This window comes from Sardina pilchardus, chromosome 5 (genome assembly GCF_963854185.1).
Source record: "Sardina pilchardus chromosome 5, fSarPil1.1, whole genome shotgun sequence".
NCBI classification, from domain to species: Eukaryota; Metazoa; Chordata; class Actinopteri; order Clupeiformes; family Clupeidae; genus Sardina; species Sardina pilchardus.
In genome coordinates this window covers 7,071,207-7,098,706 of record NC_084998.1, presented here as the reverse complement: position 1 = coordinate 7,098,706, position 27,500 = coordinate 7,071,207, and the positions used below count along the sequence as shown (strand labels likewise).

The 27,500-nt window shown below is 47.9% G+C and overlaps 1 protein-coding gene across 3 annotated transcripts in view; it reads right to left on the bottom strand.

Moving 5' to 3' along the window:
- Positions 1-27,500, bottom strand: part of abr (ABR activator of RhoGEF and GTPase) — a 153,761-nt gene that overhangs the window by 108,306 nt on the left and 17,955 nt on the right. Inside the window, exons 1-2 of one of the 3 annotated variants that reach the window (XM_062536179.1) lie at positions 23,706-24,183; positions 925-1,103 (exon numbers count right to left, since the gene is read on the bottom strand). In XM_062536179.1, the coding sequence (XP_062392163.1) occupies positions 925-1,103; positions 23,706-23,766 (240 nt within the window). In that variant the 5' untranslated portion in view covers positions 23,767-24,183. Of the gene's footprint in view, positions 1-924; positions 1,104-5,935; positions 6,103-23,705; positions 24,184-27,500 lie in introns of those variants that run through there. The other 2 variants (XM_062536180.1, XM_062536178.1) reach the window with 2 other exon arrangements.

The window sequence follows — 27,500 nt, the reverse complement described above, 5'->3', positions numbered from 1 at the left end:
CTGTAGAACGCTACATCTGAATGTTGGACGCCCTTCTGGGACAAAATCAATCCCATCGATTTCGCTAACCTCAGAGTATAAACAAGCTTGTAATTATATTCTGTGGCATTCTGCAACAGACTGCAAATTCAGGGCAATAAGAGCTAAATCTGTACTGTTATTATCACCGTGTAATGACCTGATAAATCTACTTCACTCCACTCCACTAATTCTGAGGCTCCACAACTTGTCACTCTGCCCTTCCTAAACTCTACCACTAGATGGGGGTAGAGGCTTATCTTCTACTTCTTTTCTATTATGAAACTGTTCTCACCCAGCAGCACTCATCATTAAAAGAGCTCACACCTACCTCATTTCAAAAAACCTATTCCAGAATACCACTTTTGGGGAACAATGAGTGAGTAAGTTCAGTGGGTGCATTTACAGTGCTCAGATATAAATATCAACACATTATATGATGTCTGCCGAGGGATTCTTTAAGGTTTACTGCTTTAAATAGGCAGTACTGTGAGTATGACTGTACATTACGTATCCTATCATACCAAGAAATTGGAAAGAATGAGACAGAAAAAGACAGACAGTGACAAAGGTTATGTGTGAGTGTGTGAGTGTGAGTGTGAGGGTGAGGGTGAGTGTGTTTAATAATGACAGTTAGTGATCAAGTGTTTGAGTGAGTGATGGAGGGAGAGAGAGAGATAGATAGAGAAAAATAAAAAGCAAGAGAGAGCCTTCATGTCACAGGTCTTCAGCTTGATATTAGCAGTGCAGTAGTAGCTGCTGAGGAGGAGAAGCCTGAGCACATCTGTTCTGTTCTGTTCTGTTCTGTTCTGCATATAAACAGCAGGGGGACGCGTGAGAGCATCCCTTAATGGTGCGCTTGTTGAACTGCACGAGAATGAGAAGCCCCCGCGCTGGCAGCCTTACCCCCGGGAGGAGTCCCTCTGGAGGAGTGGGCGACACCGCCTCGCCATCTGGGCCCCGGGCACACAGCTGGGGCGACATGGTGGGCGACTCGTCGATGAAGGGCATTGTCTCCGAGCCGTCCTGGGACTTGCGGTCCTCGGCGCCGTCGCCATCGTAGCCGTCGTTATTGTAGTTGAAGTCTGCAGGGACAGAGAGAGAGAGAGAACAGGGGTTAAGATGATGTCTCTGGAGAGAGAGAACAGGGGTTAAGATGATGTCTCTGGAGGGTTCACTACACAATAATCACAACACCACCGAGACAAATAGCAAACACAGTGCAATGACCGCACCTGGCTGGGACAATACTGAATTTGAGGAGGTTGGCAAACTGGGATACGATGAGGATAAAAATAGGGATCTTGCATATATTAAAAGGCTAATAAATGAGCAAGTCATGGATTTTAGTAACAGTAAACAACATTCTATAGCACAGTGCAATGGAAATGTCCTATACGGTACAGTCCCAGTGTGATGTCAATGGAAACTTCTTTACCATGGACACCACACGTCACACAGACACAACATTGCACCCTTTGCCCGAAAAACCACCAGCGTCAGATGAGCTAGGACAAAGGACAAGAGCAGACCACGTAGAAAACCCGCATGCTTCCTCATCCTACCACCCCCCACCCCCCCACACCCACAGGAGCGGGCGAGCGCAGCGGCTTCGCCGCAGAGCTGTGGGCAGCGTGGTGGGCACTTTAAAGGGCACAGCAGGAGGCCCGGTGGGAAAGCCGTGGGCAGGCGACACACAGCGGAGAGGGCCAGCGGAACGGCTAGAGGGACGTGTCCGTCTACAGCTGTGACTTAGCCGCCGCTTCACCGTGAAAGCTCTCGGCACGGCGTACCATAGCGTACGGTGGGCCCTGTCCACACAGTACTGACATTTAGTGCACATCACAAGCACACATACTGTATACAAATACACAAACACACAAGCACAAATAAACAAATACGCATGCAAACTAGCTCGGCTAGTGAGAGTGAGAGTGCGAGTGAGTGTGAGTGCAGGCGTGAGCCCAAATGTGTTCATTAATTCTCTCCTCACATCACATTAGATGGCTCTTGAAAGTGTGGCGTTGAGTTGATGCGGTGGCGACGGGCTTAATTAAAAGGGGGAAATCTGTGACTGTGGCTGTGACTCAGACTGCACTCCCCCGTGAGCGCCGACCGGCCTGACAAACAACAGGCCCTCGGGGGCGGTGCCACACCGTCTGTTGCCATGGCACCTCCGGGCCCCGTTACCATGACGACCAGCAACAACACGGAAAAAAACGTGTGGATCCCCCCCCCACCACCCCCCCACCTGTCAGTCAGCTGAGGGGAACTGGCAATGGCAGACAAGTCTGTCCCCAAACACCCCCATGCAGACACACACACACACGCACACACACACACACGCCTACACGTGACAGTCAAGTATGGACATCTATCTCCCCATATGACAGAAACCTTGAAGGCAAATGACAGACAGCCAGTGCATGCCATGTGGCTTGTCGAAACACACACTCACACACAAACACACAAACACACAAACACACACACACACACACACTCTCTTCAGGACAAAGACTGGAAGGGAAAAACACGATTTTTTTTATCACACCTTATTGAAACTATAAAGCTTTTATTTATAGCCAGTGTTTCATATTGCGGCATAAATCTGTCATTTCTACACTGATTTCATTCTAGCTATGAGCTGCATTTTATTTTTATGTTTTCATTTGGATGGATGGTGGTGGTGGATATTGAAAACACACAACCCACAAGCCGTAAAAAACACCCAGCAGCCCTGCGGTTAGCTCGACGCCAGGGCTCCAGGAGGTCCTTTAGTGCCATGCAGTAATGAACTAATTACTATCATGCACTCGTATGCCATTACAGGAGGTGGGCGGGGGTGGGGCAGGATTAGGCTCAAAGACATAACAGGCAACAATAAAAATCTCTCTCCCGTGTATAAACACGCAATATATTTTAGAAATAATTAACTAACTAAGTACGATGCATCATATGACATAACATAACAAAAGGAGGTTGAGGCCTGTGACAGCGCAAAAGACACTGACGATTGGTGGACACAGGCCCTATCACGGCTAAGCTACAGTAGCTCGCGTCTAACATAATGTAAATTTTAAAATAATGGACTAACTAAGTATGATGCATCAAATGACTTTACAACTGGGAACGCTGATGAAGGGCTAGACCCGAAACCCCATTTTTTTCTGTCTTTGGCTCATTATATATTTCGGTTTATGTTTTCAATACAAGTTCTTATAATTCAGCATTTGTGTGTGACCTCTTTTCTTTTTCTGCATCATATGACATAACATAACATAACATAACGTAACATCTTCTTGCCCCCTCTCATTGGACAGCGTTTGACTCACGGCACCTGGCTGTAGTCATCGAGTGAGCGGAGTCGGTGTTTCTCTCATGAATAGTGCGTCTAACACAATGTACATTTTAAAATAACGAACTAATTAAGTAGACCGCATCATATGACATAACATAACTTAACGTAACATCTTCTTGCCCCCTCTCATTGGACAGCGTTTGAGTCACGGCACCTGGCTGTAGTAGTCGAGTGAGCGGAGTCGGTGTTTCTCTCATGAATAGTGCATGCCAGCGGTGGAGCTGCCCAGGGAGAGGAGGAGGCGTGCGGTGCCCGGGTGGTGGTGGGGCACGGGGCAGGTTGAGATGTAGGCCAGTAGGCTTTCAGGGGCACAGAGAAGAGCCTGCAGCGTTCCCTTACACATCAGGGCGCTCAACACAGCTACTCTGTCTCACATGTGCCAGAACACAACCTCGCCGCATCAGTGTTGTGGATGGATGTGTGTGTGTGTGTGCTGTGCATGTAAGGTTGTTTGCTTGTCTAGTGACTATGTAAGTCCACAAATGTCTAAGTGTGTAGCTAAGTGAGTATTGTGTGTGTGTGTGTGTGTGTGTGTGTGTGTGTGTTAACTGTGCGCACATATGTGTGGATGTGCCTGCATGTATGTGTGAAGTGAGTATAAATGACCAGAAATGCACGTGTGTGTGTGTGTGTGTGTGTGTCTGTCTGTGACATTGAGTCCTCCATCATCCGCGTGACGGCCGATTACCGTGAGTGCAGAGTGGCGTCTGTGTCAAGAGGACAAAATGAATCATGAGCCATCAAGACATCCACCGGTCACCTGACTGTGACCAATCACGGCGGGTCGCTCCGACCGCGGCGCAGCCAGTGCCCTCATTGGCCGGGTCGACAGCCGTCTGGTGCGGAGAGGGGACCAGCACGCACCTGCCACAGAGCATCTGATCACACCATCAGGGCGAGTGGAGGCATTACACGCAGCTCTCGTAAACAAACAAAAGGGGAAGTCAAATTACCAGCACGGATGTTTACCTGTTTTCCCACGTTCACAGCGGCTCAGCCTATTCAACTGCTCACAATGGAGCGCCAGTAAAGACAGAGAGGATTACTGATCGAGGTCGTTTGGAACTCAAGTGCAGAGAGAGTATCTCGCTGAAAATAAAAGGAACAACTCCTGTAGCGCTAGCTTGCCCTGTCAGACTAAATGAAACCATAAACCGACGGATTTCAATTGCAATAGGCTACTAACAACCAATCATACTTAGAAATTAGCTGAGGACATTCTATTGTTCTTCTGTTGAGTCAATGAGGTGTTAAATCTGCAGTCGGTCACATCTAATGTACCCAGGCATTGGGTCTAATGTACCCAGGCATTGGGTACCGTTGTCTTGGCTTGAGCCTCCAGCTCTTCTCTGCCACACTCACTCAGGCATGAGATGCCACTGTGTGAGAGACTTATCTCCTTAAATAATGAAAACATATGACACCATTCCATTCCCATATTCTCATCAGGCTTAGCCTGCTACGGTGCACTTTGAATGCCGACATGCTTCGAGGCTGTCTAACTGGGCTTCAAACTAAATCTGTGACCAAAATCCGTATTTTATCAGCCGTGGCGGGCAACTTAACTAAGGGCTCAAGTGAGGGAGGACCGGAGAGAAACACCACTTTCTAGCGTGGTAAACGTGTGGTAAAATGAACGGTACACTGAGATACAAAGATAAACAGGTAAATCAGGAAGGTGAGAACAGTAACTCTTTGTGTTGGTGTGTATGTGTGTGTGTGTGTGTGTGTGTGTGCAAGCAAGCACATCTGTGTGTCCTTGTTTAGACTAGACTAGAGGATTCCAACAAAACAAGCAAACAGAAAAGGAAGCAAAGGAGAATGGCGACTCATGTTGACTAACAAGTTTCCAGTAAATCCCCCAGTGATCAAACAACCACCACCACCGACCCCCATCCCCGACACACACACACACACACACACACACACACACACACACACACACACACACACACACACACACACACACACACACACACACACACACACACACACACACACACACACACACACACACACACACACACACACACACACACACACACACACACACACACACACACACACACACACACACACACACACACATCCATTTGGTCCTGTGTGCTCCTTCAGCGGACGCCTCGCTGCACTGCACTCGGCCCTCTCCCACATCTCGGAGCGCCCGGGGCCATCGGCGTGCTCACCCACTCAGCTCAGTGCACTGACTTTTGTTCAAATCACAGACGCAGAAAAGGCACACAAAACTCACAAAACTCTACAAAAAGGGACACATTCATGGCTGAGCTTCTGCGAACGATGGACATGATACGCTCCGGTTTCGTCCATGCCAAATATGTCATTCGAAATCATTTCCCACACAAATAGCGGACAGCGGAGTTGTAATAAACAAACTTTTTCTGTTGCTATTGCTTCCTTTTGCTATTCTGGCTACTGATACTGTGTTGTGTGAAGCAGAAGTTCACCACAGAGCACACACACACGACACAATATACACATACATACATACACACACACACACACACACACACACACACACACCCTCTTTGGAGGTCTTACCCTGACTTGACACCAGAGAGCGGAGGACACAAGCGGCCTCGAAAAAGAAAGCCATGCGACGCCTGCGTCAACTTCACCTTCATGAACAGCACAGTGAAAACAACACGTCCAGTCTTCAGCATGTCAAAGCAGAAAGGTGAGGGAACTTTAACACACACACACACACACACACACACAACAACTCAGGGAGGAAGTCTGGCAGAACTAACCTATGGTATCTCTTTGTAAAGGTCGCCATTCAAATAAATTCAAATTTGGATTCAAAGCAATGGTGATAAGATGAGCTGGAGCACTGACAACAACATGGGGTACTCAGCAGGCCTAACAAAGCCTCACAAACAACACCTTGCCACAGAAACACAGAGACAACACACACACACACACACCCACACACCCACACACTCACTCATTTCCATGGATATCTCATTCAATGATTTTAATAATACTATATTAAATATATATTACATTGCAATATACTCATGTAGTTGGTTTACACTAATTTATCGGTCAAAAGGAAGAGAGGAGTCCTATTCCAGATATTGCTGTGTACTGCTTGTCTACAGTATGCTCTCTCTGCTTGGAACGACCAACAGTGCTGGCTTTGTGTGTTTCCATGGAGATCTTGAAAGTCAACAGTTCCATAAATTATGGCACACTTTTAAAAATGAAGGAAATAGGCAAATTGAAGTGAACAAGAATACATTCACAAACACAAACATACACTTTGCACAAAAACAAAAATACCAACAAATCAAACACACAAACACACACACACACCTGCATGGTGACATTCGTCACACTGTTGGTTTAGTAACTGTGGGAAATGACATGGAGCAGAAAAATGGGCAGGATAGATAGACAATCCAACTCTGTGAAATGACTTTAGTTTAAATCCGCCAGCATGTCAGAGACCACTGACTCCTTCCTACAGAGGGCCGTCGCTCTGGCCCAATCAAAAGCTTATCTGTCCTGGGTGCCTTTGGCCTCTGGCGAGCCTGGAAGCTTTTAATCGATGCAATTGGCTGATAATCCGGATAATCAGATCAGAGTCCCCCCCCCCCCCCCCACACACACACACAACACACACACTGACTCTGGAGGAGGAAGGAGGCAGAAAGAGTGAGTTTCTCTGTCATTCCTCTACACACCAGCTGCGGCATCAATCTTGTGAGTTTCCGCCCTGGCCATCTACGTCTCCACATTGCAAAAAAAAGAAAGAAAAGGCCCCCTGTCAGCCGCCTGTGCCACTCGCTGACGTATCGACAAGCAGGATGCGTAAATCTGCCACTTTGGTGCGATCGAGCAGCCTGCGCTTTGAGTACATTTCGTTCCAAACGGGCCTGTGATACTGCATCTTTCTGCCGCAATAACAAAATGAGGTCAATAACTCATCGCGAGCACAGCTAGGAGCAGAATAACTTGGCACTAGGACTTTAAAAGCCAGTTTGCTGGTATGAATCCAGGAGCGAGAGAAAGAGACCTCTTGTGAGAGAAAGCACTGTGAACCTCTGCTGGGAGCATTATGATTCTGTCAGAGACGTGAAGGTTCCTCCCTACCCTTCCCTGTCCAAAACAAAACACCATGACTCACTTGATTACATTAGGGAGGTAATCAGTATTCCGTTCACTTTTGTTTATGTAGTACCGTATCTCTTCCAAATGTCTGTCAAAAAGAATTAGCTTTATAAAGCGGCCAGACTCGTTTTGAGTAAAGAGATTCCCCTTTAGACCCCATGTCTTGTCATGTCAGATTAATATTATGGATCTAAACAAGAGTCTAGGTGTCTAACAATAGGACATCCACCATTTAACAATTTGCAACCACAACAGGCTTTCATCACTTCTATAAACAATGGCTTTCAAATGTCAAGCCTGTGAGGGAATCTTGCTTTGGTCAGAAGCACATACACACAGGTCAGGACCCCTGGGACTTCAGCAATACACAACACAAATGAAACCCCTCTGTGTTCTGTGCTCAGAGTCGTCACGCAAATCTATCAGTGCACTTTCAGTCCTCAGCGTCATTCATCACAGTTTAACTTCCCTCCCGGTTGCCCGAAACATCCTGTCCGTTCCGTTTTTGTTCAATCTCCTGATGTTCTGCTCCCTGAGTCAGAACGCTGTGTCACCGAGTACAAGCTGAAGCAGGCGAGGACGGTCCTGCTCGTCGTCGTCGTTGTGTAACCGAGGCCAACGGGGGGAACTGCGCATTGGCCAGTGGTGATGGTGATGGTGACGTGCAGGGCAGCCTCGCATGCTTAGACTTCAAAACCCTCCTGCCAGCGTCCATCATGCCACTGATGCCTTCAGCCGTGTCAACGCCAGAGGAGAGACCATCATGGTAGGGAGCCTGGGCTGCCATGACAACTGGCATTCGCTGCAGAACTACATTCGGAATGTTAGTGACGGCTGTCGTCAATGACTTTTGGTTCTATTTGCGGCTAAACGTCGATCTTCTCACAAATGAGTTGGATGTGAGTCACAGGCTTGGTGTGCAGAGCACTTGACTTTCCAAAGTGTGACATTCTAAGCAGATGCAATCTTTTGGAATTGCTAAACATATGAAGCAAATCAACACCCCCACGCTTCGACCTAGTCGTGTCAGAATACAGGTTGCGTTAGTCAGGATATTCTTTTTTAGCCTCCAAGTCATCAAAAGACTTCACATGCATGTAAAAATAGCTCAAGGACTCTAATGAGTTTATATTTATGCATCATTACGCAATTTTTAGCCACTAGAAACCTGCTGCTGCAAAACAAACAGGTCTGACAGATGTTTTTAGCTGTCCGCTGCTCGCTTTGAGAGCTCTGAGTCAGCCCAATCTCTTAATGCCAAACAGTTAACCACCCATCCATCCACCCACTCGCCGCCCCTATCTAAGGCCTTCAACTCATAACACTAATGCGGGTCGGAATACGGTCAGTCAAAACATGATTCTATTAAAAAAAATCGGGGCCTGCGTAGGTGTCAGACAGCGCCTGGGACTTCTCCGCCTCACTCCCCTCGGCCACCCCGCACGCTGCACGTCCACTTGGCCTGGCATCACGTGGGGCCCGTCACGGCTCCTGATGGCGTCAGCTGCCAGTCTTGGCAGGGGTGTGAGAACAGAGAGGCAGAGAGAGAGCGAGAGAGAGAGAGAGAAAGAAAGAGAGAAAGAAAGAGAGAGAACAGGGGAAAGAGAGAGAGATAGATAGATAGATAGATAGAGAGAGAACAGGGGAAAGAGAGAGAGAGATAGATAGATAGATAGATACAGAGTGACAGAGAGGGAGAGAGAGAGAGAGACAGAGAGGGAGAGAGAGAGAGAGAGAGAGAGAGAGAGAGAGAGAGAGAGAGAGAGAGAGAGAGAGAGAGAGAGAGAGGGAGAGATAGTGGGGTAAAGCGTGTGGGTGGAGATTTGGCCGGCACCTCCTGTCCGCCCCCTCCTCCCTCTCTCCCGTAGAGCCGTGAAGGGTGCCATTAGAGTGGGGAAATGTTTGGCTAATGCAATCGAGGGGGTTAATTACCCGCCTGCCAGGGAGGAGACGGGCCACGCATAAGAGATGTGTGAGGGAGTATCGCCATGGGAACTGGAGGGGGCGGAGGGGGCGGAGGGGGAGGGGGAGGGGGGGTGCTATACCACCTCTGCCAGAACCTAAATGCTTATTAAGAGTGGAGAAAATGTAAACAACAACAAAACCCGATAAAAAAAATAAAAAACCATGACACTGAAATATGCTAATTATTAATCTTGACTTAAGATTTTAAATGACAACTAAAAAATCACAGCATGCATCTGGTCTCAATACTATCCATGAAAGAAGTACAGTGTGCATGTAACTAAGTGAGGAGCATCACAGTAGCGTCTGACACGACACACCTCCGTACCACTCTCACACATGCTACTGTAGAGCATGCAGTGTGGCTACTCTGCTGGTATCTGTTGCTCGTTGCAGAGGAGAGACTGATTGCTCTAAACAAAGCAGAGTCAAGAGGTTGCAAGAGGAGTCAAGGGGTCTCTGAGGGATCCTGAGATATCCAGGTCTCTCACAGACCAAATGTGCCTTGGAAAACCTTGCATTGGAAACCTTGCCTTGGAAACCTTGCCTTGCTGGCATAAGCACAATGAGACAGTACGCGAGACAGTAGCTGGTGAAGACCAGCATCAGCATCATCTTACTGATGAGCCTAAGACTTGTCACACTCGTCTTGCAGTTTTGCTGTTCATCCTCCCAATTTTGGACAAATAAACAGGCAACGCTGTGGACAAACAACACCCAGCAAAGGGAGCTCAGCACTTGCGTGATGAAGCAGAGGCTGGCAGAGGAACAGAGTGGTGTGGAGGCGAGGAGGAGGAGGAGGAGGAGGAGGAGGAGGAGGAGGGGGTGAACAGAGAGGAAGTAGGAAGAAAAACAAGACCTCCTTTCTCAGCACTTTTCAATGCTGTTCTCTGGCGCTCAGAGACGTTATGTAACCCTTCGCTGGCTGTACATTTCTTATGGAAGGAGGAAGTTTAAAGGCAAAAAAAAGGTGGAACAAATTTCAGGCTGACTGCCAATGCAAAAAATAAAGAGAGGGAGAGAGAGAGCGCGAGAGAGAGAGAGACGGAGAGAGAGAGAGAGAGAGAAAGGGGAAGGCTTCAGCGTTTGATCAGGGTGGATTAGCCTTCTCTCAGACTGCTGGGAGGAAGTGTGCGGAGACGTCCCTGACGTTGGGTGGCACCTCATGTGGCGAACAGGTCAGGGAAGGGGCTGTGCTGCTCCGCGCCTGGCTGGGCTGCCTCTTTGGGGATGTCACTTACCCTGGCAGGGGTGATGGTGGTGTATGAGTGTGTGTGAGTGTGGGGGGGGGGGGGGGGGGTGTAGATGGAGGGGCGAGGCAGAGGGAGGAGAGGGGTGTGTGTGTGTGTGTGTGTGTGGGGCGGGGGGGTTGGCAGTTTGAGCCGACAACTAGTGACGGCAGCTCCACCATCTGCGCACCCGCCAGCCTTCACCGATCAGAGATGGCACTCACGTGACATCGGCGGGCGGGCTGTGGAGATTAATCACGCGACTCTACAGGGGGGGAGGACGAACGAAAACAAGCGAGGAGAAATATGACTCCACATGCTCACGTTTACAAGTAATCACATCTTGGGCTCCAGGTATTCATCAGGGCCGTCGTGAGGCTCGCAATGATCCGGGCGGTCACGGAGCAATGTCCTGACGCTGGTTGAAACAGAGAGTAATGGTCTGATGTCCAATCCCAAGGGAGCATGTGAAAAAGATCCATCGCCACTTCTGCAGAGATCAATAACACAACGAGCAAGCAACCCCCGTGGAGCTGCCACGTCAGGAACAGAGGCACACGCCCCGTCACGTGTTTCCTTCTCTCTCTTTTGCTCAATGTGTGAGTGCATTAAGTGTTTGTGAATTAAATTAGTTTTGTTCCTGCTGTGCTAACTACACGCATACGAGAGAGACTCTCTCATGCACACCGCCCCTCCACCACCACCACCACCACCACCACCAGCAGCAGCAGCCATATGAGCACTAACATATTCCTATCAGCCAATCTATGTGGATTCAGCTGATTGCCTAATAAAGTGTTCTCATGTGCATACACACACACACACACACACACACACACACGCAGTCTTGCCTTATTCTTGGGAGCGCTGAATGGAATTCCAATTACCATTACCACCTGAGCATTAAATTGGATATTTCTCTCGCGCACAAACCGTGTGCGATGTGCCAGTGGCTGCTGTTTAGAAGGTCAGCTGCTGCAACACAGAGTAAGCACCGCGTCTCCGTCAGGCATTCACAGCTAAACTACTCTGGACAGGCGCTGGGCTCGGCCCAATAGAGAGCAGAAAGCATCCTGGAGAGACAGAGGAGGATTTCAACTGCTATTTGTGCTTTAGTGCTCTCTCTTTCTCCCTCTCTCTCTCTTTCTTCTTCTCTCTCTAGTTCTCTCTCTCTCTCTCTCTTTCTCCCTCTCTCTCTAGTTCTCTCTCTCTCACACACACAAAAAAAACATTTCAAAAGGTAGCAATCTGCTTATGTCCTAACACACACACACACACACACACACCCACACACACAAGCACACACAAACAAACACACGCAACACACACACACAAATACACAAAAACAAAAATGTTCAAAGGTTAATGTTTAAACGCCGTGCAATTTGTTTCCTTTCACACCCTTCACTTAAGAGGAGTGGAGCAAGTGACTGGCCTGAAGGACATTTTGCACAGTTTGTATTTATAGCACAATCAGGGGGTGGGGGAGAAAGAAGCTAAAACTGAAAGCTCAAGCAGGACCGACTAAAAAACAGTCGACATTAAAATCGACTGCTGCAAAAACAAGTCAAAAACCACATATAACAAGAACTGCTGCACTTCCTTTTAGGTTAGCAATTCCCACAGAATTGGCCACAAGGACAAATGGTGCACAAAAGGCTGGATGGCATTTGGGTGAAGCTAAGGTTAACACACCAGAGTAAATGCTGCCTGGCCTTTAAGCATCTGACAGCGTTTAAAGGTGAAGCCATTGTCTATTGATGAGGCAGAGGCTTAAATACTACTGTAACGCTGTAGAGCTTCAGTTGAGATTTCAAAGGAGCTGCACTATCTGGAAGTGTGTGTGTGTGTGTGTGTGTGTATGTGTATGTGTATGTGTATGTGTATGTGTATGTGTATGTGTATGTGTATGTGTATGTGTATGTGTATGTGTATGTGTATGTGTATGTGTATGTGTATGTGTATGTGTATGTGTATGTGTATGTGTATGTGTATGTGTATGTGTATGTGTGTGTGTGCGCGCGCGTGTGTGTGTGTGTGTGTGTGTTGAAAAAGCAGCATTACATATACTTGCCACATGGTGCTTTAAATGAAGTTTGCTGTTTCCAAAAAGGTCAACAGCCTGCCGTAGTCCCCACTTAACTCACAAATGCGTGACTACACTACACACCACCTGAGCTCTAAGCCCTGGCCAACGCACAGGGGGCTCAGACTCAAGGGCTAATGAGCCCTGCTTCACCACTGGGAGGTGTGGCGAGCAGCCTGATATTAATGCAGACGCCATCTCAAGATCTAAATGCGATCAAAATCAATCCAGAGGCTTGGAGAAAAAAGGCCCGGCTTATTTTTTTTCACAATGGCGGGGAGGGGAGGGGAGGGGAGGGGAGGGGATGGGAGGGGGGTACTGAGCTGAGATCAGAGAAGGAGAGTAGTGGAAGCATCTTTTAGCTGGCTGCTTTGCTGGACACACTGACAGCATGCAAAAACCTTCACACAAGACTCTCTTGCCACATATTAAGACAACCTCCGCCCCTAATTATATAGTGATAATATTCATGAAGGCACATCAACCCCCCCCCCCCCCCCACGCAAAAGTAGAGGACAAAGACAAAAGACAAAAAAAAACAAAGATCGTTCACACCTACGCACTCTCGAGTGCACAAAAGAGGGAAAAGACACAGCTCGTCAGCCTCACAATGGGACGCCGTGAGCAGGCAGGGCCGTTTGCCGGGGCGGGCGGGAACAAAGCGGAGGAAATGACAGCCCTGCGGTGTGGATCTGACAGAGCCGTTTCGGCCCCTCGGCCTGCGGGGAGAGATAAGAGCCGCCACACTCAAATGCCACCGCGCACATGCATCATAAACACCCCCGGCCTCGTCCCGTTACCATGGCACCTCACTCTCTATACATTCTAATTAGCCCGATCCCCCCCCTGGAAGCTGCTGGCTAACCGTTCAGTGATTACATGGATTAGGGTCACTAAGAGAGACAGAAGTGGGCAAAGAAGAAGACAGAGGGGGGTGAATGTACAGCAGAACGCACACAAGCACCGTCACATTATCGCTCCAGTGATACCGGGACAGGATTCAATGGATGGAACATAAAAATATATCTCCGTCTAATTAATCTGACGTCTCACAGCCACTCTCGGAATTGGCCAAATTAAGAGTCCTGTCCCCGGCTGGGTAGAATCACTAAAGCATTTAACAGCTGCTGAGGGCGGAAAAAAAGAGAGAAAAAAACTGAGATCCATTACTTTCGTGAAATTAAATAATGACCGTCAAGGTGCGTCACCTGCCATGACCTGTATAATTCATGAAAGGAGAAGAGAGCCTGTACGCATTTCAGAGGGCCCTCAATTACCGAGATTTAATTAACTTGATTACAAGGGAATGAAACATGTCTACACACACAATTAGAAAGCCGAGGCTCCAAGCGGCTAAGCCCAAATGGCAAAAGTGACTATAATCTCTCACAGTGGCAGATTGGCTCGACTAAATGTGCTTGGTAACAGACCTCTGATTCAATTCGGGCATCATGACTGGTGGGAATCAGCTCAAACTACAGAATCCTGTTTACGTCGCCAAGAGCAGGCTCCGATGTTAGTCAGTCAGGGGCGGAGGGAGTTGACCTCAGGCGCGTCCCCACAGGAGGAGCGAGGTCTGAGGTCTGAGGCCAGGCTAGGGAGTCAGTCAGGAGGATTGTGTGGGAGTCTTATGCAACTGCGGTGGAGAGTGCTGTCCTACATCACGCTGCCCGCCGCAAATATAGCGCCATCACTTTGGATCAGGACTGATGCATGAGCCGACGGTTCCCGCGACGGCATCACATGCATTAACGCCGAAGAAAGGATGTCAAAATAGAAAAATCAACATCGAAATGTTAAAAATTACAAAACAACAGTGGAGAGGCTGTATCAAAAAAGCACAGAGTACAGAGAGTTCATGACTGGATTACAGTACCTGGGCTCGGCTATGTGGGGTTGTTGTGAGTGGAAAACAGCATACTGCACGGTTTCAGTCCTGTACATTACACAGTCACCCAACTGAGACAGATGACTGGCAGTAGCTGTAAACAACCTGCCAATTACGTCAATCAAACACACCTGATTGTGTCAACCCACTGGAGGCATCAGTGTGAATTGACGGTGCATCCCAAACATAACACACTTTCTAAGAATTCCCTTTAACCTCCCAGTATGTACGTACACGTACATGTACACACACACACACACACACACACACACACACTTTATCCAACACTAAATAACCCAACTTCTTGAGGCTGCCATCTCATCACTCTTGTGTCAGCTCCTCCCGCTGTTAATACTGATAGGGATGAACTCTTCCCACCTCTCCCCTATACCAGGCTCCCACTGACACCGATCAATCAGAAGAACGAACGCTATGATCCCAAATGTGAATTTGAATCTCTAATTCCGTACAGTTCAGAGTGTACTTAAAAATACATTTCCAAAGACTTGCTCGCAATGTTGCGATTTCAAGCATCTCTCTCCACCACCCAGTGAGACGTGATCTCAGAAAAACATTCTGAGAAAAAAAAAAACTGGTATCAGCATGCAATGTCTTCATCCCTCAGGGAACGGCGTCCATCTGTTGAATCCTCGTGTCAGAGCTGGTGAAGGAGAAAACACGTGAAATGGCTCTTACTGTTCGGACGAGTTCAGCCACTGTGGCCTGACAGAGGGATAAGTGGGGACACAGTCCCTATATATAGAGACACTGTTTCCTCACATTCCCGTAGTTTTAACAAAAAAACACTTTATTCTTTATTCCTACTTTCAGATTTCATTTCTGTATGCAGCTTTTCTCTCTCTATCAAAAGCACTCTGCGTTTCATGCCTTTCGACTGTCTACCAAGGGCAGAGACTACCATGCAAGTCCCGCAAGCAATTTCCTGTTGGAAGCCATTGGAAACACTTCAACCCAACAAATGGCACACACATATTCTAGGACACAGTAAGCACACTTAAACGTGAATTATTCTAGCAGGTGAACCTGCTATGTAAAGGATAATGGATCTCGCTGTGTTCAGATAAAGCACGTGCCTGATTGTAAAGTGGCCACACTGGCTTTTACTGCTATTACACAGGCTACTCAAAAGCTTGTCTAGGGTAAGGCTGAAAGACTGCTCACCAGTATACATCATCGGTCATATTTTCGTATTTCGTTCAAATGAAACAAACGCTCTTCTGTTGTCTTCTTTGTTTCTTGCCCCGACTCTGTCCCATTTTCCCATCCTCACCCCATCTACAAGGCAGACTGCCTGTTCCAGCTGCTTGAAAAAATTGCCTTGTGCATCGAGGCTCTAAGTGCCTCAAAGCCACCCTTCTAATGGAAGCCCTGCTCTTTCCTTCACTCCCTCTTCCTTCCTTCTCTCTCTCTCTCTCTCTCTCTCTCTCTTCCGATCTTCTTTCGCTCCACTGCCCTGCATGCTTAATCACACGCTGACTTCCACTCCGATGTAAACAAGAGCAAGGAACCCATTGGCGTAGCCTGACTGGTGAGTGTGTGTGTGTGTGTGTGTGTGTGTGTGTGGTGCACTCTATGGTCCACTCCTCGCTAGGAGAGGCAGGGGGGCTCCAGTTACCAGCCCGGAGAGAAGAGCCATGTCGACCACTGGAGAGCACCGCCAAGCCCTCGGTGGACAAGGAGTCTGTGACGACAGCCGTGATGCAAACTGGGACAGACAGGCATCCCTAGAGCCCATGGTCATAGACACACACAAACTATGGGTACAAGAAGAGGGGGGGGGGGGAACTAAGAACCTGTCCACACAAACCCTGCCATTTATAAATATCTCCATTTTATGGTTATGGTGGATATGGTTAATTTGATAAATGAAAACTCAGTCAGTGTTTGCTGAAAACACATCTCATTTGTTTGATTTTTTTTTCAGGTCTCTAATTTGCCATTATCACAATCTGCTTGATTGACATGCTCTTGACAGTGTTTCGAGGCTACTTTCGTTATTGATGTGGATGTATTTTAAAATACAAAGGAGGAAAACAATCCGTTTTTACAAATGTCCACCTACATGTGTACAAGATGGAGATGGAACATTGAGCTCAGTCAAGATCAAGTTTGATGAAAATCCCCCAAACGAACACAAAGTTAGTCATGCTAATCTTAATCTCCACGGAATGTTCCGAGGTCCCTCCCCACACCCCCGGAGAGACACTCCTTGGATCTGTGTTCTATCAGTGTTCCTGTTGGACTATTATTTCAGATGTGCATACCACACTGAAGGCTCGACTCATCTGCCATTGCATCACTTAGACAGCGTTTTGCCAAATTCTCCCTCTCGTGCAGATTCTTGCTGAACGAATGGCCCTACCCGTAATTTCCCGACTATTAGCCGCGGCTTATACATTGATTTTGCAAAATATCTTCAGCTATGAGGTTAATACAAGGGGGCAGTTAATATGGTGTTAATATGGTTTTGTTTCTTTTAACTTGCATAAAACACTGTCCTGCTGCTTATATGCGGGAAATTACTGTAATGATAATCAGAGCATGTGTAAGCTACCATCTCTCTCTCTGTATAAAGTGTACTCTTTGGTGCAGTTAATGCCTTCTAGTGGTGCCCTAGTCATCACCTCCACGGGGCTCCTGTCACTGTCTGAAGGGCTTTCGTTGAGTGACCTGCCTGAAATCATCTTCATATATCCCAGAATGCACAGCAGGAGGGGGAGACAAGAATAATTCCAGCCTTTGTGTCGCCTTCATCCCAGCTATATGCCACCTGGCGTGATGTTACATTACATTTATCGTCTACGGCGTGCAGCGCTGTGACAGTCTCTACTATGGGATGTGTGAGATGACCCAGAGAGAGAGACAGAGAGAGAGAGAGAGAGAGAGAGAGAGAGAGAGAGAGAGAGAGAGAGACTGGAGGAGGAGGAGGAGGAGGAGGAGGAGCGCCAGGACTTCATCAATCACACGCAAATAAAAGCAGCGTTCTCCGAGACACACTCTCTCAGGGAGCTGCCTGTGTAGTGTGAGTTGTAGCGCCAGCTGAACTGCGCTCTGTACAGTACGAGGCAGCCTGAGAGCGGAGTGGGGTATGAGAGTGGGGTGGGGTATGAGAACGGAGTGGGAATGGGGTATGAGAGCGGAGTGGGGTATGAGAACGTTCCTCATCTCAGTGCCCAGAGCAACACAAGCCCTGCTGAGCATCGCTGCCAGAGCGATCACATGATACTGCACATTTCATACCCCTCACAGAAAGAAATGTGCACAGGCACAAAACAAAGGCTTGGAAGAGATGGCATGACTGAATGACTGGGACAACCTCCAGAGAAATAATTGCACCCAACAATATCCATTTTGGCGTTGTGGCTTGAATAGGGAACCAGGAACTGTAGGCAGAGAGTAGAAACACAGTATGCAGATAATAGCCCCCCACATTTTACACTGCCTGCCAACTACCTTACACGATGACAGCAAATTTTCATGAACACATTCTCATTGTACACCAATTGATATGTCAATCTAAGGTACATTCAGAAGATCTACCTTCAGTAGATGCCGGTAATGAGTAATCCTTTAAGAAGTGCCTTCAAAATGTTCATTCTGAAACGTGTGGTGATACTAAGAGCAAAAATTCTATATTCTTGTCAACGTGTGTGTGTGTGTGTGTGTGTGTGTGTGTATCTGTGGTGCGTGTCTATACTGCATTATACTACAGCTATGGAGAGATGTCCCCCAGGCTGATATCTCCACTGCAGTGACTTGTTCTTTAAGAGACACCCATTCTGGCCCCCACTGCAGCAGAATACTAATAAGGGAGTCTCTAGCAGGTGGGGCTTCACAACAAACAGCTGATAAATTACCCACAAAACTCTCTGACTTCAGGGCTTCACGGAGAAGAGGCGCACACAAACACAAACACCCTGACTCAAGCACACTCGCTTGCCTGTACGCACGTACTCAACGACCCCTTCTTTCTGTGCCCTCTCGTTCTCTCTCCCTCTCCTACGCTTCACACACACACACACACACACACACACAAAAAGAAACTGTAGGCGAGATCACTGCCAATTTGGGAAATTCACCACAGATATTACCCTGGTAGATCTTACATAACTCGTGCTCTGCTCCCTTCCAAAATAATGCGAGCGCTCCAGGCCAGAGCATGCAAATCACGGGAAGAAGAATATGGTTTGTAATGGATAGGGCTTCTGTGGTCATCGAGGCACTACCATTACGTAATGGTCCGTAGTCTATCTTGTCCGAGCTGACCGTGTGCTCATGCTCCGTGAGACACACAGAGTTCCCGAGCCGAGAGCCGCGCGGATCTCTCCCATTGCCTCTGTTCCCATAGTTACACAGAAAAATGGCTCACACAAAAGGGAAAAGCACCAAAGTGCAGCGTGAGAGTGAGAGAGAAAGAGAGAGACAGAGAGAAAGAAAGAGAGAGAGAGAGAGAGAGAGAGAGAGGGTCTGAAACAGACACCGCCAACTGTGAGCAGAGCGTCTTGGAGAACAAGCGAATGTTGTGAGTGATCGGCCGGGCCGCACAGGTGCAGATGTAAAAATCCCGAAGGACAAAGGCGCCTTTGGAGTGTCCAGTGAGGGGGTGGGAGCGAGAGCATCGATAAATCCACTTACTAATTTCAGCAAGGCCACAAAAGAGCCTTTCTCTTCTAGTGCAGTCAACATGGAAAGAATCCCTGACTTCACACGCCAAACGTAAACCCCAAAACCCCTCTCAAAACAAATGGCTCACTAATGCTGGTCAGGGGCCCTTGATGTGCAGTCCAGCACTGGTGATTAACATCTAATTGTAAATCCAGGAGTGGGTGTCTGGGCCTGGAGGGCACCAAGCCAGGGCGCCCGAGACACCGACCCCTCTCTGCATCGGCCATCTGTGAGCTCATACGTCCTGATTGATGGGCCTGAAAACAATAAGACTACAAGCCACATAGACCATTGATCTGGCCTCCAACACTTACTGCACAAAGTCTCTCTCAATAAAGTATCTTTTTCCCCTTCTATTCATTCTCTCTCTCTCTCTCTTTCTGGGCTTCTCAGATACAGTGTGAGTGATAGGCTGCTTGAGTGCGGTTCCATTGCCCTTGCTGTGCTGCAGGTCCTTGTCTCGCCCCCACACCACCAACCTAAATGACTGCCTGCAGCGGACAAGGGACTGTGGCGAAGCAGAGGGATGGCGCGAGCAGGAAATCCCTCTTGTGAAATCAATAACACGGGGCTACGAGAGAAGAAGCCGCAGACTGATGAGCGTGCTGATCTGGGCTGTCCTGCCGTGCCGTTTCCCCGAGCTCCGCGCTGATTGCTGTTTCGGTGAAAGCAATCAACGTGAAAATCACCACATCTGAGAAAGAGCAGTGATTACATCACCATGACACCGAAACATGTGAGGCTATATGGGGTATTTTCATTTAGAATACTCGGGCCCACATGATTATGTAAATCTAATAGCTTGAAATGTGTTGTTGCACTTGAAGCAGTTGATTATATTCGAAATTTAGGCAAATGTGGACTGCCCGCTAATGACCAAAAGCGTTGTTAATTCCACGGCCTCTTTGAGCTCAGAAGAACTCGTGCTCGAGTCCTTTTTCACGTGTGCACACACACAGAACTCGGTTCCTCTGTCCCACTTGCATAAGCTGTCTCAGAGCTGAAAGCTCAACGCAGCCAAACGCGGGCAGGTGGTGGTGGGTGCCTATGTAGTTTCTGCTGCAGGCAAGAGAGAGGCGACTGTGCCGCGGGCTACAATGCCTCATGACTCGAAAGTGGGGCCATATGTGCGATGACCATGTGACCACGTGTGTGTGAGAGTTTATCCTCAAGTATGTTCCATAACTGCATCACGCATTTACATTTAGTGTGTGTATGTGTGTGTGTGTGTGTGTGTGTGTGGTGTGTGTGTGTGGGTTCGTGTGTGCGCAGTTGATTTTCACAATGCATCGCATCCAAAAACAATTAACATCGCAGCAAAACAAGAAATCGCATTCCAAGTAAACGCGGTTGTGAGCATCCCCGCATCGCCAGATTACAGCCCTGTGGGGCAACATCTGACACCTCCGCATGTGTCTGGCCTTCCGTCTCCCATCATGGATCCACGGCGCGCTAATCCCTGGCCTCCCAAGGCTGCAAAAAAATCCCAGTCAGCTGCCACAGCAGTCAGCAGGATTAGCCAGCGACGGGGGACTGGGGGTGGGGGGTGGGGGGGGGGGGTCTCCACTGCTGCTGCTGCTGCTGCTGAAATCCCTTCTTACATAACCAGCCTCTGTATGCTGCTCGCCCATAGTCATGTGACCACCACCACCACCACCATCACTATGACGACGAGGGGGGTAAATGGTGATTTTTCATCCAGCTCTGCACATACATGCATGGCTTATGTATGCTCTACTGTATGCCCAGAGCCTTTGTGTGGTTATGAGTTATTATGTGCTCTGTGTGTGCTTGTGCTGAGAGGCGCGGAGCTCAAAGGGGGGTGGGGGGGGCGGGGGTTACTAAACAGAACATCAGAGAGAAGTGAGCATCTCCATGGCATCGCTGGCGGAGGAGCGATGGGGCAGTGTGCGGGGCTGCGGGGCAAAAAGAAGCGCTTTTGGACTTCAGCTGGAGAGGCTACCTAACAAAGACGAGAGGGTGGGGGTGGGGCCTTCGGATGCCAAGACACAGATGAGACATGAAAGAGAGAGAGAGAGAGAGAGAGAGTGTGTGTGTCTGTGTGTCTAACACTGTTCTCCATTCTCCATATGGCACGTGGCTTGTCTTTTGGGTGTATGGAACATCCAGTGTGCAGGGCTCTCATCCCTGCCAGAAGGGACAGAGGGATATAGTGTGTGTGTTTCACTGGTCAGTAGGGTCTTCGTCAATCCTGTAAGAGTTGAATCTAAACCTGGCCTATGGAAAAGGGCAATGACATATACATACATAATGCTTTGTCATTTTCACACAGACCCGAGTGCATCTACTGTACGTCACACACTTCGCAATGTATTAGTGGTACGTGTCCAGTAGCCAAGCCGTAGACTGTCTGCTACATCTCCTTTAGCGGTCCAACACTTCAGACAACAACAAGCACACAACACTCTTAGCTGCCCTGTCCAAACATAATGCACTGGATGAAGGCGAAGAAAGATGAACACAACAGATATGGAGAACAGGACATAACAGAGGGAACTGAAACTGTCTTAACGGTGACATGATAGCACTATGACTGGAAATAGAGGTGAGCTAGAGCTCAATAATGAACACATATAAACTATAAAAAAAAACATCTGCTTCTGCCAGATATAGATGCTAACCAAGCGTTCTATGACGTGTGAACAAAGAGGGGTCACTACTCTTAACATTATCAATAAACACTCTCCGATATTGACTTTAGCCTGCCTGGATACAGCACGGCTACAGCATCCAAAAGGAACATCTTTTGTTGTGTATGGCGGTGCATCTATTTTTAATAGAGCTCATGCATTTTTAATTTTGTCTGTACATTTTTAAAATGTTGGGTTACACAAGCTATAAATTCAAAACAGAACTGGGTCAAAATAGCTATTCCTGTTGCAAGCAACAAATAATGATCAATTACATAATACATCTTCTGATTGAACAGGCTAGGAGTTCATGTGTATCTTTGCGCTAGCATCAACAGATGGGCTTTGTTAAGCTTCTATGCCCCCCCCTCTCTCTCTCTCTCTCTCTCTCTCTCTCTCTCTCTATGTGTGAGTGATTTTTGCTGAGCACTCGGCCGTTCCACCAATAAAGTCATCAAAAAGCAGACACAAAGCATTAGTGGCCGCAACAGATGTTTTGCTCCATAAACCCATTTGCCCCGGACAATATGGCAGGGCACAGTCATACTGCCCCCTCTCCCAACACCCACAGTCAAGTAGCGCCTGCCTTACCCCTCCCTCTCTTACTGACTCTCTCACTCTACCCTCTCCCTCCCTTTTGAACAAATCAACACTGAAACCAATTCTGATACAACACACACACACACACACACACACACAAACAAACAAACAAACAAATAAATAAATAAAGGGTCTGTTACATAATCCATAATCCCAATGAGTAGACTCCAAGCACAGCACTGTTCCCACTGCTGAGGTGGTAGAAGACAACACTGAAAGAGTGAGATCATTTTAGCAGGGATCCAGTGCTGAAGTTAAGGAAAGGAGAGCTTATTATTAATGTGTTACGTTGGTTTTTTCAAGAATAAATTATTCACACCATATTTCTTTTACCAGCATAATCAGAGCTACCGGTTCCTTCCTTTCATGTGTGCCTACACAACTCTCTTTACGTAACCAAACCTTAAAGCGAGACCAAGTGCACCGCACACCCACCCAACACCTACCCCCCCATGCTCAATCCTAACACTCTACAGCAGGTGATTTTCTGCTATCAGGATGACATCACTGCTCAGAAGCAAGTAAACAGCCGGTGACAGTGAAATCAGAGGGCACACACAGTATACAAAAGCTGCCCACAGCCACAATTTCCTTGTGTTGTGCAGTGCTTCAATAGATTGAAACTGGGACAAATCTGGGACAAACAAAGATAATTCCTGAATTCCCCTCGGATGGAAAAAACAATGTTCAAGCAGATGGATTTCATGTTACATAGTCGGATTACCTGAAGTGATCAACACAAGCTTGGGCATCAACAGGGGGCAACTGTCCTCAAACAAAACAAACATACAGCGATCAAATATTTATGCACAGACGCACACAAAAAACACACTTCCCCCTCAGCACAAAAACACATACAGCAATTTAAAAAAACAAGGGCAAACCACGCAAAAACATAAATCCTCAGCGACACAAATCCATCCACCCTCCACTCTTCATACACAAATCCTTGCCCAGACCCCGCGCCCTGACTGTGTCAAATACCCTGCTCATAACGTGATTAGACGTTCGTCTCGGTGAATGTGAGAAGGGCGGGGGAGAGAAAACGCGATGGAGTGGTCCAGAGAAACGGATATGAACGTATACGTACTGCTGTAAAGAGTGTCGATCCACGAGAGCCTGGGAAGACCCCGTGTGCTCAAGGGCTCCATCCCGGATCCTGGCGCTTCCTCCAGGGTCGTTCCGTTAACGCGTCCCCTTTTTTCCTCTCGTTACTTCTCCGCTACTCGCTTTCCCTTTCTCTGGCTCTGGCTCTTGCTCACTCAGTCTCTCGCTGGCTCTTTCTATCTTTGAGGTCTCCAGCTCCTTCTATTATTTTTTTCACGAATGAAGAGAGGCTGTCATCTCAGAGCACGAGAAGAGGAGAAAGCCACCTGGGGTGGCGCGGGTTAGACGAGATTGAAAGGAGACGGGAGCGCAGGAGCTGTCCTCGGTTCCTAACGGCGTCCTTCCACATACACACACGCACAGTCACTTGCGCGCGCTGCTACAAGACAACAGGCTGAAGCCTCGCGCACACAGCCAACCGTTGCTAGGCAAGGGAAAGCACTCCCTCTCCCCCGCGCGCTTGCTCTCTCCTTGCCTCACTCGCGGTCTTTTCACCCTCTCTCTGTCCCTCTGACAATCTCTCTCGCTGGCTTTCTTACGCTGTTTGTCTCTTTTCTTTAAGTTCTCCCCCTCTATTGAAGATTTGCGTTCTCCTCCTTTTTTTTCTTTCTTTTTTAATAAAATCAAAGGTCTAGGAACATGTCAGCCGGCTCCTTCCGTTTTCTGTGCCCAGTTTCAGAAATATCTTAAAAGACACCTAAAAAAGCAACCAAAAATGCAATAACTCCAAAGCGCTGTCTTCGATCAGTCGTGTTCACTTTCCTGTTGTTGTGGTCCGTTTAGTTGCTCGGTCCTCTTTTACTCATTCATCAGACTAACATCCCTCTCTCTCTCTCTCTCTCTCTCTCTCTCTCTCTCTCTCTCTCTCTCTCTCTCTCTCTCTCTCTCTCTCTCTCTCTCTCTCTCTCTCTCTCTCTCTCTCTCTCTCTCTCTGATGATGCTAAATCAGCGGTGCTCTCAAGAGGGCTATGGACTCTGGAGTGATTCTCTCTGCTTCCCTACCCACTCATCTCTTCCTCAAACCACCTCCCTTTCTCGCTCATCCCTCATCCACATGTTTAGCCTTCTTTCTCAGTATATTGGTCACACAAGAGCAGGAATCTGGCCTCTATGCCAGTCAGCTGTAGGCTAGGCCTTTTTGGAAAGGTTGATTTAGGAACAGAAATCAGGGGGAAAGGTAGACAAACAGAATGCAGATGAAAAAGGGACAGATAGACAGAAGCAACAGAAAATCAAGAGAGTGGAAAAAAGAGTCATCATCTTGTATCTTGAATATCATCTTATTATAATAACACATCTGTGTGTGTGTGTGTGTGTGTGTGTGTGTGTGTGTGTGTGTGTGTGTGTGTGTGTGTGTGTGTGTGTGTGTGTGTGTGTGTGTGTTGGCAAAGCCAAGCCACAGCCATGCCACAGAGGAGGAGATATTTAGGCATGAAAGTGGAGCCAAGGGGCAAAATGTGAGAGCTCTCAGATCACGTGGCCTTGTGTGACACAAGCAGATGAAAGGGTGGGATGTGTTCTGATCACCAAGAGCGGAGAGGTGAACGAAAAAACAGATGCGGCGGGACAGGGAAACAAGAGGAAGGAATTGAGAAGGTCACAAAGAAAGAAGGGAAGAAGGGAAAAAAGAAGGAAGGAAGGACAGAACAAAAGAAAGAAAGAAGGTCTGAAGGCTGTAGAGCAGGTGTGAGAGGAACGGGTGCACAGGACTGGGACAGATGGGTCCTGTCATCTCCCCCCTCGCTGCGTGGTTCCCGTGGCAACAAGCCACATCTTCCTCGCTGACCCCTGTTCATGTTTACGGAGGAATGCAAAACATGGCAGCTCACAGCCCACCCATGCTGTCGGGCGAAGTGGGGGGAGAGTGTGGGGGGGGGGGGGGGGGGGGAATCCAGCGGAGGCAGCCTGTGTCTGGTGACGTTGCCCACGGCGAGGGTCTCCCACAGTGGAGCCACAGAGCCCTGGCTCCCCTCTCCTCAAAGACAAAGAGAAACAACACTCCCTGCTCCATCCCCTGAAGATACTGGACCCCCTAGACTTACAGTAGTCCTCATAATATAAAGGCCATACAATGGTGCAACAATGGTGTCTCAAAAGGGTTCCCATGAACTCCAGGCATTCAAGTTTGCCATTTTTATTTTCTGTTGGGTTTTTTTCCTCTTCTTCTTCTTGTTTCTATTGTTTACTTCACTGGCAGATAATACCACCACAGGGTTTTTAAATGCAATTGCAGTGCAGCAAAGTATCCAAAGCTTCGTTCATTGGTAGAGGAAACCTAGAAACCACATTCCCATTAACTAATGCACCCAACAAAGACCATCATTAGGAAATCATTGCTGAGAACGAGACAAAGTGGACTGAAAGTCATTAATTCGTTGAGTAAGTCAATAAATCCTGCTGCTTTATTATTTTTTTTAGTTATCTCTCTCAGCTGTCTGTTTCATTAAGGGTTGTTTTAATTAGCATTTCCCTGCTCTCTGCGTTTCTGCCTTGTTCCGCAAGGCAGATCTGTCAAGATCATGAAAGAAACACAGGCAAAAATCAGTGTTTACAACCACTCCCTCTCCTGCCTGATAAATATTCCAATTAGCCCGCGTGGAGCACTTGAAAGGAGGGAAATCAAAATGAGGGTGAAATTCACGCATCACGCTCCAGGCAACAAAAAATATCCCCCAACCAACCAACCCAAGATCTTCAACCCCTACCCCACCCCCTCAAAAAAAATCACCCACTCCCACCCCACCCACCCCACCCACCCCATCTACCCTTCAGCAGAGGGGAAACCCGGGCAGCAGAAGCTCAATTAGGAGACAAAGCTCCAGGAGGATCCCCTGGCAGTCCACTGAGAGGGGCCCGTGCGCCTCTTTGTCCGCCCACAAAGCAGCTGATTAATGTGGCAGCTGGAAGCGAATAGCAACACATTACATACAGTACATACATGCACACCCAGACACACACACACACACACACACACATACACACACACACACAGCCAACTGATCCAGCCAGGAGGTCACTCTAAAACAATCGCTTATCAGCAATTAAAACTGGAGGTTCATGCATTTGCTTTAACAAATGTGTGTGAGTGTGGTGTGTGTGTGTGTGTGTGTGTGTGTGTGTGTGTGTGTGTGTGTGTGTGTGTGTGTGTGTGTGTGTGTGTGTGTGTGCATACATATATATATATATGTGTGTGTGTGTGTGTGTGTGTGTGTGTGTGTGTGTGTGTGTGTGTGTGCATGTCAGTCTAAGCGGAAATCCATTGAACAATCCATTCTTAATGCACCTCAGGGCACAGATCATTACGTCCACTCTCTCGTCAGTCTCACACGGAATTTCTTACTGTGAATACATAGGACTGGCTGGACATAATGCTAATGCATACACTGGAGACCAACCTACACACACACACACACACACACACACACACATACACAAATATATCAAAGAAAGCATAACTATTGCTAACACACACAAACATATAAACACACACACACACACACACAGAGCAATGAAAGCATAACTATTGCTAACACACACAAACATATAAACACACACACACACACACACACACACACACACACACACACACACACACACACACACACACACACACACACACACACACACACACACACACACACACACACACACACACACACACACACACACTGTCAGAGAACAGTCAGAGGGGAGGGGAGGGGTGGACTGGCAGAAGAAACAGAGAGACAGAGACAAAGCCCCTCGGAGCCCTCTTCAGCCCGGAGAGAAGTGGCTGTTC